Source organism: Malaclemys terrapin, chromosome 3 (genome assembly GCF_027887155.1).
Source record: "Malaclemys terrapin pileata isolate rMalTer1 chromosome 3, rMalTer1.hap1, whole genome shotgun sequence".
Classification (NCBI taxonomy): Eukaryota; Metazoa; Chordata; order Testudines; family Emydidae; genus Malaclemys; species Malaclemys terrapin.
The window spans coordinates 95,192,055-95,213,378 of record NC_071507.1 but is presented as its reverse complement, the minus strand read 5'-3'; the positions used below and the strand labels follow the sequence as shown (position 1 = coordinate 95,213,378).

Sequence of the window (21,324 nt, the reverse complement as noted above, 5' to 3'; positions counted from 1 at the left end):
AGTAAGTCTGCGCTAATGAAATGTGCCGATGATACAAAGTTGGGAGGCACCATCAATCCAGAAGAGGGTGGGAATATTGTACAGGAAGAGCTGGATGACGCTGAAGCCTGGAATAACAGAAATGGGATGAAATTCAGTACTACAAAGTGCAAGGTCTTAGGCTCTAATAAGAATTTCTGCTACAAGCTGATGGCTCATCAGTTGGAAGTCACAGAAAAGAAGAGAGCCTAGGTGTGTGGGTCTATCACAGGATGACTATGAGCCACCAATGTGATGCACCTGTGAAAAAGACAAATGCAGTCCTAAGTTTATCAGGCCAGGCATTTCCAATAGGGATAGAGGAGTATTAATGCCATTGTACCAGGCCAGGGTAAGAACTCATGTGGAATACTGTGTACAGTTCTGGTTACCCATGTTCAAGAAAGATGAATTTAAACTGGAACAGGTGCAGAGAAGGGCTATTAGGATGATCAGGGATATGGAGGGCCTGTCTTATGGGAGGAGACTGGAAGAGTTTGTAAAGGACAATGTTGGCACAAGAACAAATGGATACAAATTGGCCATGAACAAATCCCAGCTGGAAATTACAAGAAAAATTTCTAACCACCAGAGAGGAGAGGTTCTGGAACCACCTCCCATTAGGAATTGCGGGGGCAAACAACTTAATTAGTTTTAAGAGCGAGCTGGACAAATTTATGAGTGCAATTGTATGAAGGGGCCGTTTGTGATGGTGGAGGGCAGGCTTGGCATCCCTTCCAGTTTATGTCCTATGCTCCTAAAATCTCATGTTTTGGGGGTTCAGCCAGTCACACACAGGGGTCAGGAAGGGACTCCCCCACCCAATATGTATTCTAGGGTCTTTTGTCTCCTTCTTCTGAAGGCCACTGCTGAAGATGGGACACTGGCCAGGGTGGGATGTTGCACTGAGGTGGTGCCCAACTTTCTCTCTTTCAGGCTGGCTGGTTCTTGTTCACATGCTCAGGGTCCAACTGATGGCCATATGTGGGGTTTGGAAGGATTTTTCTCCTAGATCAGGTTGGCAGTGACCTTTGGGGGGTTGTCCCAGTATGGGGTGTGGTTAACTGTCCAGGATCATTAGGGTATGCCTCACTATATTCCCTGCCATTGCAGGGGTCTTGGGCATTAGTGCACCTTGGTCTCTCCTATTCTCTGCTTGTGGCAAACAACAGTTTAGTCTTCTGGGGGCTGTAACACTTTGGTCTAATTTTGGTTGTTGGGTTTAGTGTGCAGGTGCTGGGTGATGTTGCTGTGATATATAGGAGGTCAGACTAGATATTCTGGTTGTCTCTTCTGGCCTTAAACGCGATGCCTCTGTGTTGCCAGCCAGGTCTGCTCACTGATGTGAAGGTAGGTGGTGAGATGGACCCTGCCTCCAGCTTCTCTTTTTGTATAGGCCCTAGGTGCCGACTCTGTGCAGTTGAACTGGGGAACATCGTTGAAGTCCAGGGAAGAAATCACTCTCCTTTAGTTGAATATAAGCTAAGAACTAACCTCCGTGGCTGTTTTAAATTGTTTGTATTTGGCAGTATCATTGACATCATGCTTCATCTTCTTTAGCTCACTCTCCTTTGATGAAATCCAACTTGCTAATTCAGAAATTCTGAAATCAAAGACCACACAACAGAAAACAAGTTAAAAGTTAGCTGTAAACTAGCCTTTATCAAGCCACAGCAGATAATTATTAGCTTAAATAAAAAACAACAAGGAGAAGAAAAACAGATTATTTTGGACCTACTATATAAAATAGAGTTTTCTGTTTGTGAACAAAAAAAGCATTTACTATTCCTTGAATTGTATTTTTCTATGACTGGAAGTTTTAAAGAAGAGCACATATACTAATTGTTCTGACCAAGGTTCTGTCATACCCAGCTAACAACAGAACTAGTACCTATTATTGTACTCCTTCCATTTGTCAGGATTCTCTTTTAGCTTCACATAGGTGCTATCAATCTGGGATTTAAGTTCCTTGAGGGTTTCTTGGCTGCTTTCTGATGTAGTCTTAAGTTGATACCATTCTGGGAGTTTTAGGCACAGTTCTTCAATCAGCTGCAGCCTTTTCTCACACAACTGATAGGGTCCCTTATCACTGAAGAAAAACTGAAAAGGGGGAAAAAGCAACAATAATACAAACTGGCAAAGCCACAAATCACATTTATTTTTTATATAAAATTAAGTAGGCTCCCAGCTTTTGCATATCAGTACAAAAGTAAATCAAATTCACCTTTCCTTTCAAGTTTCAAATCTTAATACACTTAAAAGTTGTTCAGAGAACTTATAGAACCTCCATCCAGGGGTCCAATTTACTGCCATGTTACACCAGTTTCACATGGCTGAAATCAATAGAGTTGCATTAGTGTGAATCTGGAGTAACTTGATTGTGGTCAATGAGACCTTGGTTTTTATATCCTTTGTATTTGAATGCATTTACACACATATCCACTTGGTGGCACATGGTGCATACCTTGTGCTCTTTGATGATCTTTTCACTGCCCTTGCTGGATACCAGCTTGTTCTCTCTAGCAAGTTCAGATCTACACTCTTCCACTGTGCCTAGGAGTTTGCTTTTCTCCACTTCAATCTTCAGATGGACCAAATGATATGGGGCTTCTGCCTGGAGATCCTATACTCCATAGGGAAAAAAACAAAAACAGAAAGCAAGCATGATTCTCATTCATCCAATGTAAGGCTACTAAATGAGAATTATAGAACAATTTTTAAAGTGCAACAGAAATCACATACATGCTATAACACACACAGAACAGATGTTTTTCAGCATTCATGTATGAAGGGAAATAAAATAAATCTATTACACAGAATTATTAGTTATATACTTAGATCACAAGCTCTTTAGGACAGGTACCTTCTTTCACAATATTGACAGGTTTCAGAGTGGTAGCCATGTTAGTCTGTATGAGCAAAAACAATGAGGTGGTACCTTAGAGACTAACAGATTTATTTGGGCATAAGACTGTCCAGTTTGGCCAACGTACATTGCAGAGGGGTATTGCAGGCACTTAATGGTATGTGGACAGTCTCTATGCAAAAGAATAAATGGACACAAATCTGACATCAGGAATCATAACATTCAAAAATCAGTAGGAGAACACTTCAATCTCTCTGGTCAATAACAGACCTCAAAGTGGCAATTCTCCAACAAAAAAACTTAAAAAACAGACTCCAACATGAAACTACAGAACTGGAATTAATTTGCAAACTGGACACCATCAGATTAGGCCTGAATAAAGACTGGGAGTGATTGAGTCATTACAAAACCTAAACCTAAAATCCCCAATACTAATTTCTCCCTACTGTTACTCACACCTTCTTGTCAACTGTCTGAAATGGGCCACTCTCATTACCACTTCAAAAGTTATTTTCCTCCTTGGTATCCTGCTGTTAATTGATTTGTCTCGTTAGACTGACCTCACACTTGGTAAGGCAACTCACATCTTTTCATGTATTTATAGCTGCTCCTGTATTTTCCACTCCATGCATCTGATGAAGTGGGTTCCAGCCCACGAAAGCTTATGCCCAAATAAATGTGTTAGTCTCTAAGGTGCCACAAGGACTCCTTGTTGTTTTCACAATAGTGTGTACAGTGCCTAGCACAGTGAGGTTCTGATCTATGACTGGGGCTTCTCATAGACTCATAGACACATAGACTTTAAGGTCAGAAGGGACCATTATGATCATCTGGTCTGACCCCCTGCATGATGCAGGCCACAAAGCCGTCCTCACCCTTTCCCTTGACTCTGCTGTTGAAGTCCCCAAATCCTGTGGCTTAGAGACTTCAATTAGCAGAGAATCCTCCTGCTAGCGATCCCTGCCCTATGCTGCGGAGGAAGGCGAAAAACCTCCAGGGCCTCTGCCAATTCACCCTGGAGAAAAATTCCTTCCCGACCCCAAATATGGCAATCAGTAAAACCCCGAGCATGTAGGCAAGATTCTCCAGCCTGACCCTCGTTAGCCATTATACTATTTACCTGCCATGGCACAGTATTCTAGGTGCTACCTAGAATGATAATGAAGATAATAGTAGTGTGGCTACATTAGCAACAGCCCCCCAAGGGCACCTGCTTTTGTGTATATGAAAAGCCACAAGCTCACACAAAATGTGACTTATTAGGGGCAGGATTTTCCAAAATGGCCAGTGTTGGCCTAATATTGCTTGCATTGCAGTCAATGGTAAAATTCCCAGAGAATTACGCCAATGCTGCATGCTTTTGAAAACCCCACTCTAGATATTTAGCTCCCCCAATGATGTATGCAAGATGAACTCAAATGGAGAGCTTTGTGCTTCCCCAGATGTTGAACCTGAATATTCTGTAGGCATATTCTGAGAGGACTATTTGAAAACTTGGCCCATAAAGTATAATAAAATTATTCCGTGACTTATTATCAGTCTTTGCTCAGTCACTTTAGTCTTTGGCAGTAAGCACTGTTTAAACTGTTTAAACTGAAAGCCTAATCTATTAAAAATCTGTTTTATTAGTGTTACTACAGTAACTACAGGCAGCTCTGCTTCAGTGTAAAGCATGAAAAGATTAGGTGATATTAAAGGCAGCACTAGTAGCAGCACTGGTACCACCTCTTATTGCTCGACACTTCCCATTATAAAACTCAGTTTTCAGCTGCTTTCAACTTTTCCAGACTTTAACTGTTCTGGCTGAAATTTTCCATGTGAGATGTCTGTCTCAGGCTGATGGTGGGTTTTTTTTTTTTAATTTCAGCCAAAACAGTTCAGCCATTTCCAAGAATGATACTAGGGAAAAAACAAAGTCTGGGCATTAGAAATGAGAGTTGGGACGGGTTCAGCAAGGAGACTGGAAATGCGGGATGTGAGACTGGGAGCAAATAGATGGAGTGGAAAGACTGAGATTGGATGAGGACCCTGGGAAGAGACTGGGACTGGCTGGGCAGTGGGAAGAAGGTTGAGTGGAGGGGAGACACATCTGACAAGAAGCTAGGATGTAAGGGGAGAACTGGGACAAGGAGATGGCTGGTTCAGAGACACTGAAATTGGAGTTCAGGGAGGGAGGGAGACTGAGACTGGGAGCCAATGGCGAGGGGGAATGTGGGCAGGGGATGACTGGAGGCTGGGGGAAGAGGACTACTTCAATGAGGAGTTGAGAGGGGGAAACTGGTACTGGCTAGGCAAGGAAACTGGGACTAAAAACCTGGGGAAAGAACTGGAAATAACAGGGAAAGGAGACCGAATCATGGACACGGGGGGAGGGAGACTGGGACTGGTATTCCAGTGGGGTAGACTACAACTGGGTGGGAACGGAGACTGGGACTGAGATTAGAAATCTGAGGAGTGGAGATTGGGTAGGTGAGGAGAATGAGATTGTGATGAGGAGTCAGGGAAGGGAAAGAGATAGGACTGGAACAAGAAGAAGTTGGAAGGGATCAAGCTAGGGAGGAAACAGGCAGAAGAGTCTCTACCCACTAAAACACACATCCCTCCTGAACCTGAAATGGAGCCCAAGATTCCTGGGTCTCACCATTCTTCTTCTGTCAGGAAATATCTGTGAAACCCACTGACAAAATGTGTGTCTCTTCCCCCTGTTGTGCTGGTCCATATAGAGGAGGATAACCTACTATTGCTATCAGTTAGTCCATTAGCTCAAGTAGCAGAGGATTGTGTGGTGGAATCTAAAGGTTCCAACTCTGCTGATGATCCATGTGGGTGTCAACACGATGCCACATGATGGAATTTTTTTTTCAGTTTGCTTTTTAAAAAAAAACTAGGAAATTACACACAAAAATCTACATTAAAAGAACAAAGTCAAGTACTCAAAAGTAGAAAGTGCCAGAATTAAATATGTCTTAGAAATCTTACTTTAACCCCACTGTGTATATACATTATGATACAGTCCTTAAATACATGACCACATACTGTGTTTTCCACATGACCCCTGCATCATTCAGTGCACAGGATGGACCTGCTCTGGGAGATGAATCAGGGCTGCATAGCAAAGGAGATTGTCATCTGTAGGACACCTATCTCATTTGTTTCAGAAGTTGGAAGGTGTGTAGTGAATGAGGCAGAGGATTGCAGGAAGAGAAAGGTGGGTCTCATGATTTAGGAAGCTGAATGTTGCCCTGGAAAACTGGCCACCAAGTTTCTATATGACAGTGGGCAACTCACTTACACTAAATTCTTCACAGGTGGTCACTAGCTGTGTGTTCCTCATTCTCTGGGTGCCCAACTTGGGTTTGATTTGCAGAAGTGCTAAGTACTCACAGGTGCAAATGAAGACAATGGGAACTGTGTTCAAATATATAAAGATATAAAGCAATATACTACTAAATACTCTGAAAAATCAAGTCCTCAGTGTTTCAAATTGAGCAATATGTTTGACCTAATCCTCAGTTGTGCCTCAGTTCCCCATTTCTCTAATGGGGATAACTTCCCTCACCTCACAGAGGTATTGTGAAGATTAACTCATTAATGTCTACGAAGCACTCAGATACTATAGTGATGGGTGACACAAGAATGCCCATGAAGAAATTAATAATTCTGTCTGTGTTTGAATAGTACAATAACTAAGGTCTAGAGCCACACATTAAACAATGAGGGGAAAAGAAAATATTGACTAGCTGCTATTTAAGTGAACACTGTCCATCCTGTGTTCTGAATGATACAGGCATCCTATGGAAAAAGTAGTTTGTGACCATGTAATTAATGACTGTATCATAATGCATATTCACAGGGGGACCAAATTAAACTTGCACTGGCAAGCTTAATTCTGGCATTTCCATTACTTTTGAGTGCTCAACTTTGCAACTGTAATAATATTCTTTTAACATAGTTTTGTGTAATTTGTATTTGATTTTACAGTCAATGGGTCTTTTTCTCTTATTCAGAAAGAGGAAAAAGGAAGAAGAGGGACAAGATGTCCCCAGTTTCCATCCACAACATATTGCTTGGACAGTTGGGCCTCTGGAGCTATTCAGTTTACAATTCCAGAGTTCTAATTTAAATACTAACCTTCCACTGCTTATGGAGTTTCCTAACAGCTTCCTGCAGGCTGTGTTGTTCTTGCTCAGGAAGGATGTCAGTAAGTTCATCACAAGCTTTCAGGAAGGCATTAAGCACTCTTTGGTCCAACTGGCTGAAAAACTCCTGATATTGAAAGTAAAGGTTAGAAGATTAAGTTGCTTAATGTTATTGCTATGGAAAGCAGCAGGAATGAAGTTCAGAATTACATATTTTATACCACCACATACAAGCTCTCTGCAAGTTTGGAAGATAGCTGCATTAAAAAGACTGAATTCAAGTTAAGAAATGGTACAATATTTAGCAGGGGAGGAGTTAGCAGGAGATATTCCTGAATAATTTCTAAAGTAGAGTATCAACTAACTCTTGTACATTTCAGCAACTGTACAGAATTGGTAGCTTATACACATAGGATTCTGCACTGAAACAGTATTTTTAAAGAAGAATAAAAGTAGTAATATTACCAATGAGCTCATTTACTTAATAAGAACTCCGATATTTTTTCTTGCCACTACGTCCTCCTGAACAGTATCATTCTAACATCAGATTCCATGTCATTTATAAGATTAAATAGACTTTGTACTAGTGTAACATATGTCTATTGTTAAAGCCTACATAGTGACTGCAATGAATGTCAGAGAATCTACTCACAGTATGTTTCCTGAGAAGTTCTTCAGGATTTCCTTTTTCTTCTAGGCATCCATTGGCAATCTGTAGCACTTTCTCTAGTTCTGCCCTGGACTCCTCAAATTTTTTCATCAAACGGCTATTTGCTTCTACATTTTTTCTCCAGTCACCAGTCTTCTTGACCATATCCTAAATTACAAGTGAAGAAAAAATGATCTTGTATTTTTTCCCCAGATTATTTTCTGAATTATGATCTTTATTGACTATACTATCCACAGTCCTTCATTAAAATGTTTCCTGCTGCCCTTTGGGTTTATGGTGTTCACAGCTTCTCCTCTGGTACCTATAAATGTCCATGTTAATCTCATTCTCCCATTAAAATAAAATAAAACTAATGTAATGAATCTGGGGGATTTCCATATGACCTATCATTGTGACCTTTTTTAGACCTTTTTTATGCAAAGCAAGTCTTGAAATGTAAACTGGCTGGTACTGTAGGAAGTTTGTCACTGGGATTTTTCTAAAGATCACAAGTTATTCATGGTCCCCTCCTATCAGAGACACCCTGGTTTGGCATTTGAGACCCATGAACTACAGGTCTCTTGATTTTTGAGGGTCCTAAACCAACCTCCAGATGTGGAGGTTGGCAAAAAACTTATTTCCATCTAGCTGCCTGCATCTGAGCATTGTGAATACTGCTCAGTACTGTGAAAGGCAGTCACTGTTATTGTTTAATCCCAACTCTAACACTCAATCCTTCTGTGGTCTTAGTCAAATCACTTAACTTTTTTGCTTTAGTTTCCTAATCTGCAAAATGAGAGGAACAATACTTACTGATGAGAAGAAGAGAATGGAGAATATATTGTGTTTGTGTTAGCTAATGTTTCTAGAGTTCAAATACACAAGTTCTCTTATTCACCAAGTTGCATAAAAAACACACAAAGGGCTCGAAGCGATAAGCCCCCACAGAAAACCAACAATCAAAAAAACTTTTCTATAGCGTACCTAGCTGCACTTCTCTTGCAGCAAGAAGCCTGAAGATACCAACAATGGCAACAACCCCTGCTTACCATAGACACTTTAAAGAACAGTGGTTTTCAAACTTTTGGAGCAGAGACCCCCCCTCTGAATTACAATTTTTGGTTGTGTCCTCCCCCAACCCAGACAAAAACAGACACATGCTTGATAGCCTATTCATAAATCTAACAGAGATCTTAGCACAACTTTAATTAAATTACAAATACACCGATATTTTAATGTGAAGGGTGTGCCTGTTTCTCTGTGGACAGTTTATCAATTTGTAAGGATTTTTTTGAAACTGACATTCTGAGGTTGTCCTCCACTTCCAATCTCAGATGGTACTTTGTCTTTAGCATAGCCAACACAGAGAATCTGATCTCACACAAATAAGATGAACCAAACAATAAAAGGGCTTCGATCACACACTTTGACAAAGCAGGATATTATGAGCAAACTTTCAACCAAAAATCCCCTAAAGACTTTTTTTTAAATTGACAGTCCAGGGTGCTATCACTCTGAAGTTCAATCAGCTTGTCCTGAATGTCATTTGAGAGATGGGACAAGGTCACTGCTTCAGCTACAAAACTGGCTCTGAGAGAAGTCAAGTGATTCTCAATTGGCTCCACAACACTGAATAGTTCAGATTCTGTTTCGTCGATAACATCAGTTAACAACAGAACTGGAATGCTTAAACCAGTTTTGATTTTTGTTTTCCAGAGATCTAGTTTTCTCTTGAATGCCGATATTTTGTTGTGCAAGTAAAAAATTGTACTTTCTGCTCCTTGCAAAAAGACAATGCAAAAAGAATTCATTTTATCAAAAAATATCAGCAAGGTAAGCCAAAAGCACAAGCCAGCAGGGATTACAGCAGGACAGTGTCTCTGCACTGGTGAAATTCAAATCCATCAGAAAAAGTCAAATTTCGTTTCGCAGTTCATAAACACGTTGCAACACTTTCCCACTGATAGCCAACTGACTTCCATGTGAAACAACAAAGCATCATGCTCCACTTCCATTTCTTCAAAAAGCATTGCAAAGAGAAGTACCTTTATGGGCTGTGTCTTGATAAAGTTCACGATTTTAACAGCAGAACTATAAGTACGTGATCCGCGTTTCGACTTGCAAGGGCTTTGCAGTGTATCACACAATGAGTCCACAAAATATGTGGCACAATTTCAAACATTTTGGCCTTTAAACCTGCCCTACCTTCAGACTTAGAAGGGGCTCTATCCATGCAGAGTTCCATGCAGGCTTCCCACTTCAACTCGTGAGAAGTTAGAAAGTCATTTAAAATGTTAAACAGTTCAGATCCAGTTGTATGAATCTTAATTGGCTTCCAGAACAAAAAAAATCTCCCAATATTGATGTTCCGTGAGAGTACCAAACGTAAGCAATTAAATGAGCTTTGGATATATGCGTTGCTTCATCCAACTGGATTTCAAATAAACTGGTTTGCAATCAAGAGATCAGCTGTGCCGTTATATTTTCTGACATGTCAAAGATTTGGCAGCTGACTGTGTTGTCTGACAGCAGGATCATTTTTAACTTCTCTGCCACACTGTCACCAAGCCTAGTCCTGCCAACGTCAATTGCTGCTGGGAGAATCAGTTTTTCCCTAATTGCATAAGGCTTTTTATTCTTGGCAATGTGGTATGCAACTGGATATGATGCTTTTAAATCACTTGCAGGGATGGATACCACATTTTTCACTGTGTTTTTTTGTTGGTTAATTTCTTGTAGCTTTCGTTCGAAAAAATCTCTGTTCTTAACTACCAGATTCCATGTTTTGTTTCTAAATGGCATCTTAATTCTGTTGGCTTCAGGCTATTGTTTGCTAAAGTTACTGCACACACTACACATTTGAGGCCTGATTTCTCTGCTAACAGCAATGGAAGTGAAACGAAAATGCAAATATGCTTCATCATATTTTTTTGTTTTTGCAGATTTTTTGTTTGTAATGACTTTAGCCATTTCAGTTTCTGCCTTTCGTTTCGGAACACTACCATCCTTTGGCAATAACTACCAATCCATTTTTCACCAGCAGAATAAGCACGGCATAACTGCTTGCTGTAATGACAGGATACGATATACTGAACCGGAAGGTGGGAAAGGTAATTATTGATATAGAAATGATCACCGGCTTATAATTAAATACAGGGCAACACTTTCCTGTGTACTGCATAAGCAGCCTTGTATTGTCCAAAAAAGTCCGTCTGATTAAATCAGTTGCAAAATGTTTACTCCTACTTAAGGCCACACTTAATTTGCAATATTGCAGAAATTGCAGATCCCACAATATTAGGACTCCACCGCAAATTTGCCAGCCGGGTGGCTGACAGCGCGAGTTCTACTTCAAATGTAAACTGAGATAAAACGAACTACTCACTCTTATAAGATTGGAATAATGTATAACATGAGCTACTTATCAAGCTCCATCAACTGAACCTGCCTTTTAACACTTTTAAAATGATAAGTCATAAAACGACATCTACAGATCTTTGCTGAGAATCCAGATGTTCAGAAACGCTCAATGATAGCATTTAGACCAGTGGTTCTCAAACTTTTGTACTGGTGACCCTTTTCACATAGTAAGCCTCTGAGTGTGACTCCCCTTATAAATTAAAAACACTTTTTGAAATATTTAACACCATTATAAATGCTGGAGGCAAAGTGGGGTTTGGGGTGGAGGCTGACAGCTTGCAAGCCCCCATGTAATAACCTCGCAACCCCCTGAGGAGTCCCGACCCCCAGTTTAAGAACCCCTGATTTAGACAATCAGCATTTCAGTGTAGCTTAAAATTCAAGACACTACATTTCATAGAGTAATTAAGAGTCCAATTATGCCACCCTTATATTGAATAGTACATTAAAAGGAGTGTCGTTGAAACCAACATTTGGAAAATCTGACCCTAAAACCATACTGGATAATTATGTGCCAGACTTTGTTACACTTACTAAAGTTGTATAAGTACTCTACTACTCAAATAGTCCAGAAAATATCAATGAAACTATTGACAGAGTAAAATACTACTTCAAGTGAGTAAGTGAGACAGATTTTGGCACTAAATGTGGAGTACTATATAAACCAACTGTAACTGTGATTTATTTCCAGTGGAAAAACAAACCCAGCAACACTGAGTTTTGCAAAGATCGCCATGCTCCATTCCTTGAGTGGGGTGGGGTGCATGAACAGATGGTTGCCAATGAGAGCCGGGATAACACATGTTGATAGAGAGGTCTGGGCAGTAACACAGAAGGGCAGTCCCTATGTGTGGATCTTCAAACCCCGTGAACAGATGGCCTGAAATCTGTGGGATTTCTCTGTTGATCTCAGGTAATCAGAGGGGTGCAGAGAACTTCTGACACCTCTAGGTCATTACATGGAGAAGCAGACCCCAAGCTCCCTGAGCACAGGACACTGTGAAAACCTGAGAGTCTCAATTCACAGAGCTTTGTGAAGTATCTCCTCCCCTCCCACTGATCTAGTCTTTATTTCTACTGCAACTTCAAATTCTAAAAAAGGGGAATTATCCCACTGCATCATGGCACTGTTGGTACAGATGGGAGTAAGGGAAAGATTTCAATGAGAATGAGCATCTGTGGCTGTGTATAAGTATCTTGTATTAAAGTATTAAAAGTATATTAGATTTTAAAGTAATTTAGTTACATCAGTGCAAGTTTTATAATACAGATAAGCTCCGTGTTTGGTTTAAAGAGTATGTGGGTGTCAGGAGAAGAGAAAAACAAAGGAAACTTCTTTGTGCTCCCTGTGGCAACAGCTGAAGACTGATAGAAAGCGAAGAGAACACAGTAACAAGTGCATACTAAGGGTATGTATGTATACACAGCAACTAGACCCCTGTGGCTGGCCCATGTCAGCAGACTCAGGCTCGCAGAGCTCAGGCTGCAATGTTGTTTCACTGCTATGTAGATGTCGGGGCTCGGGCTGGAGCCTGGGCTCTAGGACCCTGTGAGGTTGGAGGGTTCCAGAGCTCGGGTTCCAGCCCGAGCCCAGAAGTCTACAAAGCAATGAAACACCCCTGCAGCCCGAGCTCCAGGAGTCTGAGTCAGCTGGCACAGTCCAGCCGCAGGTTTTTCTTTGCTGTGTAGACATACTCTAAGAAATTCTCAAAAATATACTAAGAAGCAACAAAACTACCTGAAAAGCAACCTGGATCTCTGTGACCTTCTTCTGAAGCATCAATGGATTGAAATGTTGTAACACCTTACTCGAAGCCACAAACTTCAGAATGCCCTGACTGTTTCTCTCAATCAGGGACAGAGCTTTCTTGCAGTTTTCTTGGTATGCTACCAAATCCTGAAAGAAAGAAACACAATTCTGTTCTGGCCAGAAACAAAGGAAGGAAAAGTTCAAGAAAAAAACCTAGAGGGGCCATTTGTGGCAATAAGAAAATGGAAGTGGTCAGGCTCCATTAAGAACAATTTAAACAAGACATTAGAGAGAGAATAATATAGATCCTGCAAACTTTTTCCAGGGGTCTCAGCCCCATCCACAGGGATTCAATCATACAGCTTTCAGGACAGGATCCATCCGGGTAGTTTCACAAAATGCCAAGGTCTTTTCTGGCTGTGTGATTCTGTCATTTACTCTTGATTTGGGTATTATTAATATCTGTACCCACAGTATCGATTGCAAAACAGATGCCTTCATTTATTCAGTGAGTAGATAAAAGAGTGACAACTCTCCGTAGCTTGCTAAAATGCTTACACATATGGTCCTTGCCGTCTATCAGTCCCGTTATTGGAATTTAAATGACCACAACAAATCATTAGACAAGAGAATCAGTAACTACAACTACACAAATAAGAAGAAAAATTTCATTAATTCTCATGAGAGGAAAGCACAGTGTGTCCCTTTACTATTTAATGAACTATCTATTCCATGATCTACTCAGCAGAAATCAGCAGCCTCTGTATAATCTGGCAGACTGCCATGGATCTCAGTTCCATGGTTGGTAAATCCTTTTAGAAGAAATAAGCCATTTACTTAAATTACGAAGTCTGGGCTATGGTAATCTAAAAGCTGGAGACTCCATGATAATGCACTCTCCTCATTCTGCAGCTCTGACACCTGTTTCATTTGGTGTCTATGCTCAGACAGGACAGGATTTGTTCAGGACAGTGAGGGAGTTTAGATCAAGGCTGGACTGGCTCACATGCACAGTCAAGCTCAGCAGCCCAATATTATTTTTCTTCCAAAAACAAAGACGTAGCTTCAAGTCACTAGTGGAGCACAGGCCCTCCCTGACTGAAGTGTGGCTCACATCTCCATAGTCATTGCAATTATAAAATAATTTCTAATTGTTCTTTCATATACTGCACTAAGTCCATTATTTTGCTAACAATATTATCTCCTTGTACTTGATTCTAAACAGCCCTTTAACATTCCAGCCTTACATTACAGATGCAAGACATTTTCTTCTGGATCCAATATGTCCTTCCATTGTCTAACACTGAGTTCCTGCATTTCTTCCTGCAGGACAGGTGGAAATTTAAGGCTCCATTACATTATATCTCCCCACCCCCAATGACTTCAAAGAAAACTCTTGTCAAACACATGGGAAGCCCACCAATGTCCATGAAAATCAATGGGAGTTCCTAAGCATTCTCAAGGAAATCCCAGTGTTCACTGATGCTGTGTGCAATTGTATAGGGGCCTGATGTAGTTTCCGTTGAAATCAAAAGAAAGTCTCCCACTGATTTCAGTGAGAGATGAAACAGGGCCCATATAAAGAGAAATCCACTTTCAGTTTATGTGAGTTTGTGGGAAAGTTGGTGGGCAGAGGTGAATTGTAGAGCTGGCATCTGTAGCCCAAAGAAAGTGTTTAAATATTATTAAATGAAGATTAAGAAATTGCCACTCAATTAAGAATTGTTCCTCAATTCTTGCTGCTGCAATCCAGAGTCCTAACAATCTAATGTGTTGCATAAATGCTTACAGGGAGTCTCTTATATTTTCCAGATAGGGTTTTGGGTGGGTTTTTTTTAAACTTACCTGGTGGTTTTGTTTAAAAACAGCTGCAGGTTGCACTTCAGGATCTAGGGCAGAAATTATTTCATTGACTTTCTCAAGAGACTCATAAAAATATGTAATTTGCTTTTCTAATTCTTCCAGAGGAGACAGCAGCTGCTGAGCTTCATAGAGCAGGACAGGACAACGCTCCTTAGTCTTTTGGCAACATAAAGAAAAAATCTCATTACAACAGAAAGTTACTGAAATGCAATAAACAATAAATAACCTTTCCATGTACACTGCTTTACATAAGCCCCCTCCCTCTTTTAAAGGTAAATGGACCTGATCTTTAGTTCTTATTCAAGCAAAAATTACCATTAATATCAAGTACTTCAGGATCTGGTAATATCTTCTTGCTACTATATTCTACCCATAGTTATTTTAACATCTATGCACTGAATAGCATTTGAACTTTTGTGTGGGAGATCTTTTATTCTCCGTTCATTATTTGCTATCTTCTACCTCATGGTCTCTCTCCTGCATTTCTCTTCCTCCCCTTCCAACTCCCTCCTTCTCTCTTCCATCCCATCCTTCCATTCTTAATTTTTCTACATACCCATTCCTTTTTCCATTTCTTTTGATTCTCTTTCTCTACATTGTCTCTGGCCCAATCCTGCATCCCTTACACAGGAGTGTTGCATATATATGATTTGCAAGATCATCTATCTCTCCCCACTGTACCTCTTCAGTTCTCCATCACTACTTCCCACTCAGCTTCTGTCTTTCACTACTCCATCCCCTTTATTGAGGTGAGTTTGAACTATTGTATTGGTTAAGAAGACAATGTTGACAAAGGGTTGTTGCTGTTGGGGTGTGCGTGTTTTGTTTGGATTTTTACACCTATATATTTCTCTGTATTTCCCAACAATAGAGCAATCAGGGTGGGGCTCTCTTTTGAGTTGGACAAAAACACTCACCCTTTCACAATAGAAGTGTGGGTGTGTTTTTGGGGACAGCCTGTCAGTTTAGAAGTAGTGCAATGGTAGTGACACAAGCTGAGGTTCCATGCTCAGGCTTAAGCTCCAAGAGATGATAAGGTAAGAAACAACAGAGGGTCCTGTGGCACCTTTAAGACTAACAGAAGTATTGGGAGCATAAGCTTTCGTGGGTAAGAACCTCACTTCTTCAGATGCAAGTCTTGCATCTGAAGAAGTGAGGTTCTTACCCACGAAAGCTTATGCTCCCAATACTTCTGTTAGTCTTGCATCTGAAGAAGTGAGGTTCTTACCCACAAAAGCTTATGCTCCCAATACTTCTGTTAGTCTTAAAGATGCCACAGGACCCTCTGTTGCTTTTTACAGATTCAGACTAACAAGGCTACCCCTCTGAAGGGTAAGAAAGAGTATCTCATATATAATAAAACCATCTATTCAACTCAGGAGGAGTGTTAATGACTTCAGAAAAAAGCTGCATACAACACTCTCTGACTGTAAGGACAGGTCTGACTAATGCAGAGCATTTGGTGTGGAGAGGAACTTGCATATGAAAAGTGTGCACTGGTCTATTGTATATATGTACTGACATCCTGGTATGGGAGCTAGCACTCAGTCTAAATCCATACACCTGAAACATTATAATATATATAACTTCAATGATTTTTTCCAAGTTTATGCATTAGCTCTAATACTTCAGTTATACCCAAAACAAACAAACCCGATTTTATCTAACCCCCTAAGGTCTGGAAGGGGAGAAGAGATGTTTAACATAAATAGTTTAGGTTTTAGCTCATGTCCATTGGAAATAAAGAGGGGTCAAAACCAGAGTGTAGGTTTGGCTTTATACAAACTCATTGTGTGAAACAAATCATAAGCAACCAACACAAGGCCTGGTTCAGATATGGGTCCCATTTTATTGAGTCCCCTGAGCTTGGGGTTGGTGTGACACTTGGCTAAATGCCTGTTTGGGCTCATCTTTAATTACTAGTCCAACAGTAAACAAACTGCACAGCAGAAAAGATATTCCAGGACCTTGCTTATCTGTGCTTTGATCCCTGTCATAGTTGCAAGCATTTCATTGACTTCTTCTTGGGGAATTTCCTTTGTAACAAGCTGTGCTGTCCTTGTAATTATCTTGTACTGAGCTTCCATCACAGGCACCTTCTGTTTAATATCCTGCAACAAATATTTTAACAGGTACTGTTATGAATTCATGTGGCACATTAGCTTGTTCTCACAACAGCTGTAGGCAATAGATTCAACTCCCATTGACATCAATGGGATTTTTTCCATTGACTTCAACGAGTGTTGGACCAGGTCCAGAATGTAATTGATATATACTAAGTGGAGGAGTTCATCTGCAAAGCTCTGTATTAAAGTTCAGCATTCAGACGAAAATCTAGTGACACCCCTGCTTGTTGCATTAGAAATGTGTTCCTGAAATGTCACTCATAGAATGCAATCTTTTAGATTACCTAAAACACAAAATGCACCATTGTAGTATAAAAATGCTGATAATGGCTATGTAAATAAATAACCTTCTGATCCTTTCATAAAATTAAATAGTTAAATAATTCTCTCTTCTGGGAAGAAAAAAGAGAAAAAGAGAGACAGACAGACAGAAGGAAGAAACTCACCTCCAAATCTTGGACAAACATCTTGACATTTAGAAAGGACACTTCTACAGGCACAGAAATTTTTCCATTAGTGCCATCAGCAAAGGTAGACAACGTGGCAACACCATCCAAGTATTCCTTCCTCATTCTGTCAAATTCATCTGCCCGAGCATACTATGAAAAATGGAAAATAAAAACAGAGAACATGTCAAAATATGCAATGTTGCTGTCATGAGGGCAGGGGACTGGACTCGTTGACCTCTGAAGGTCCCTTCCAGTCCTAGAATCTATGAATCTATAAGGAAACTAATAGGTTCTTGGGTTTAACTGTTTAATTTTTCTTTTCTTTTTATTCAGTGTGATTTGCTAGTGATCTTTTACGCTAAGGATCCAGCAAGTCATTGGTTGGTTGTTTTTTTAAATTTTAGTATTGATTAATGAAGCACATAGTTCTTTTTAGAAATGGGAAACCTTGTTTCCAATCCCCCAAAAGGCCCTCACTTCAATTCCATCCATGAAAGAAAACCCAAACATATTTTAAAATTTGGATCACTTTGAGAACTCCTTTCTCTCTCCAGTTTCTGAAGTGGACCTAACTCCCCAACTCACTACTCCTGACCTACCAGTAGCCTTCCTTTTGAGGCTTCATATTTTACTCTTTACTCGGTTTTGGCCCTAGACCGGGACACATCCCACCTGAGCATCTAGGTTCTCTCAAACTGTGATTTGCTAGTTTATCAGTTCAGTGGGTAAAATGCAAATAGTCTCCTAGTATTCTCAGTCACTGCAACCCTCTAACAGTGTCTTTGGGGATCTGATTTTAATGATACAGCAAATATGGCAGCCTCTCCACTAAGGTCCTGGTGCCAGTCCATTCACATTCTCTGCATTGTTGACAGCATTTGACTGTGAAGCTATTAACATCAGGAAATATAAATGCATCAGCATCTGCAGCTCAGCAGGGAGAGAGGCAGCCAAACAAAATTGGGGGAGGCTGGGCGGACTGAGGAGAGAGAGAGAAGTCAGGGAATTAGTTGAGTGCTGGGGTGAAGGAAGAACTGAGGAACTGTTGGATGGCACAAAATATACTGGAAAGAACTGAGTGGGAGAATTGTTAGGTTTCAGAGTAGCAGCCGTGTTAGTCTGTATCCGCAAAAAGAAGAACAGGAGTACTTGTGGCACCTTAGAGACTAACAAATGTATTAGAGCATAAGCTTTCGTGGACTACAGCCCACTTCTTCTATATGCATCCGAAGAAGTGGGCTGTAGTCCATGAAAGCTTATGCTCTAATAAATTTGTTAGTCTCTAAGGTGCCACAAGTACTCCTGTTCTTCTTTTTTTGGAGAATTGTTAGAAGGTCATGGAGAGGGATGGGGAATTCTCAAAATGTGCAGGGGAGCATTCAAACTCTGGGTATTAGTGTTTGCAAAGTAAACTACTCTGCCCATCACTAGTAAATAATAAAGCTGTGACTATGCTACAAGTAACAGTTTGAAAGGTTTAAAAAAATAAGATCCAAACGATGACCGCTTTACTTATGTGATATATTGACAGCAATGGGAATACTCATGAGAGTAAGAAGAACAGGATTTGGCCTCAGGTGAGTAGTCAAAAGTAATTAAATAAAAAAAATTAATTAGCCATATGATTACTTCAATGCAGCTATTTTTAAATGTGTATATAAAGCTGTCAAATACTTTGGTACAAGTTATATCTCTCATCTTCCCTCACGCCATTTCGAATAACTTCTTAAAATAACATTTCTTTTCCAACCAGGTGAGTCTCTTTCCTGAAGCGAAGTTTTTTGTTCTCTGTGCCTTGTAGAGCACAAGACAACAATGATGTCAGAATAGCTTTGGGAATGGGATTGGTTGATTAATGTGTGCTGCCTCTACTGCTGACTGGCTTTAGCCCTATGATAAGTAGGTGCAACTCCCATTAAAAAGCATTAGATGAATCCACTTACACTAGGGCTAAATTTGGCTCTATAGATTCTACATAAACAATGGCTATTTTTTTGAAAATGATTTTAATTTCTCAACTATAGAGAATGTGCATTTTTTTAAAAAGTCAAGGTCAAATATTATGGAGATAAGCTACAAAGTATGTTTGCTGATGAACTTGAACAAACCATCTCTATCCATCTTTTTAAAAAGGAACAAATGCAACCAACTATTCTGGTGGCATATATTGATTTACAATTTACATATTATATACATTTACATTAGACATGGCCCTTGGGCTCCTGGTAAATTGTCCGTGCAGGCTTTAGTGGTGCAAACCTTAGGCAGCCTTGCTGCACTGCAATGGTAAAATAATTATTTAAATATAACCATAACAACACATACTTGCTTAACTTTCATAAACAACTCTCTCCATCTTCCATTTAGTAGCAGCAGCTGTTGTTTAAGATCTCTGGAAATAGTCTCATCACAAGTTTCAATAAGAAAGTTACCAGCATCATTCATGGCTGTGTGCTGCTGGATCCAATGAGGTAAATGTCGGAAAAAATCCTAAACACAATATAAGCAACATTGCTAAACATTTTGCAAAAGTCAGTATGTTACACAATAAAATATAAACCTAATCACCAACTAAGAACATGGATAAACCTTTTCCCTACAAGGCACATTATCCTCTGAAGCATCCAACATTGGGTACTCTGGTAAATTCTTATATTCCAAACTAATATTTTAAAATAGAGCTATCAAGATAACCTGCTGTGTTAATGGAGGGGACTCTATATTGTATATCTATAATATAGATATAAACAATCAGTGCCTTCTCAATTTAATCAAGTAGGTAGCACTACTGAGGTCAATGGGACTACTCTCCTGAGTAAGATAAAAGGATTTGAGTCTTAATTTATAATATTGTCACTGCTTCATCTAATTTCTGTTTAATTTATACACACTTGAGGATTACTTTTGTTCATCTGAAGCCAATGAACTACTAATTCACTATGGGCTGAATTGCAACTTGGACTTCCTGCCAGCACAGTAGTAAGAATCCCCCTTGTAAACCCAGGGCAGGTAATTGTGGGCCTCAGAGCAGAGGGGAAAACAAGTGCTTCATGGCTGCTTACTCTCACCTCAGAGCGGGTGAGTGAGGAGGGAGAAGAGACTGGATGGAGCCTTGGTTCTGTCCCACTCCAGTATTCTAGGCTGCACAGCTGAGCTGGGGTGGAGGGGAGGGGAGGTGTGTATGTGTGAGAGAGAGAGAGAGAGAGGTGTGTGTGTGTGTGTGTGTGTGTGTGTGTGTGTGTGTGTGTGTGTGTGTGTGTGAAAGAGAGAGAGAGAGAGAGCATGTATGTGTTTGTGTTAATTTTCTGCTGTGAGAGGTCCCCAACAAATGATTCCCCACCTTCCTCTTTATTCTGCCCCAGGAGCAAGGGGGAACCAGGGAGGAACTGTGCTTCAAATGGCTGTCTGAAGTACAATTCTTCCCAGCACTGCTCCAGGCATGGTGCCGTTTACACATTCCCTCTTGCTCATGGCTGTACCAAAAAGCGCAATCTCAAGGTTTCAGAAAGTCTTGTGACAACACAATAATTGATGCAGATGTCATAACTTATCCACATTTAAAACACCTCCCATATAGCTACAAAGAAAATGTCAAATGAAGGTATATTGCTTAAATGTGCTGGACAGATAATTGAACACAATGTTATTTAAATCCCTAAAGAAGACATGAGTAAAGAGCACTTGTACTATGTACATAGACATATTAGTGAATAAGCTTCATCTTCTCTGAGTAGACTGGGTGTCATCTTCCATCTTCTTTGAGTTTAAGAATAGTATTGCTTTCCCCGGGTGCCCAAGATAACAATATTGATTTGTCAGGAAATACCAACAGCATCCCAGATATATTATATAAACATTTCCTTGTTGTTTTTTTAAACTGCTGTACACATGCCAGGTATGCTAGAAGGAAAACAAAAACAGCAGTCCTGTTCCTATTGTTCACAACAAAATAACCCCATCAGAACAGGCACTGACCAGTTCTCTTGTTGGCAGACTTAGCAAAGAGGTCAAAGAAGAAATGAGATGGGAGAATGAATTACTCTG

General features: G+C 40.2%; 1 protein-coding gene across 1 annotated transcript in view; it reads right to left on the bottom strand.

Annotated features, from left to right (window-relative positions):
- The window catches only part of LOC128833815 (nesprin-1-like), an 87,096-nt gene that overhangs the window by 17,755 nt on the left and 48,017 nt on the right, over positions 1–21,324 (bottom strand). Inside the window, exons 14-23 of the mRNA XM_054021968.1 lie at positions 19,606–19,770; positions 17,278–17,430; positions 16,673–16,816; positions 14,688–14,861; positions 12,831–12,989; positions 7,676–7,840; positions 7,016–7,150; positions 2,483–2,641; positions 1,910–2,118; positions 1,513–1,621 (exon numbers count right to left, since the gene is read on the bottom strand). Coding sequence (XP_053877943.1) covers positions 1,513–1,621; positions 1,910–2,118; positions 2,483–2,641; positions 7,016–7,150; positions 7,676–7,840; positions 12,831–12,989; positions 14,688–14,861; positions 16,673–16,816; positions 17,278–17,430; positions 19,606–19,770 — 1,572 coding nt within the window. The remainder of the gene's footprint in view (positions 1–1,512; positions 1,622–1,909; positions 2,119–2,482; positions 2,642–7,015; positions 7,151–7,675; positions 7,841–12,830; positions 12,990–14,687; positions 14,862–16,672; positions 16,817–17,277; positions 17,431–19,605; positions 19,771–21,324) is intronic.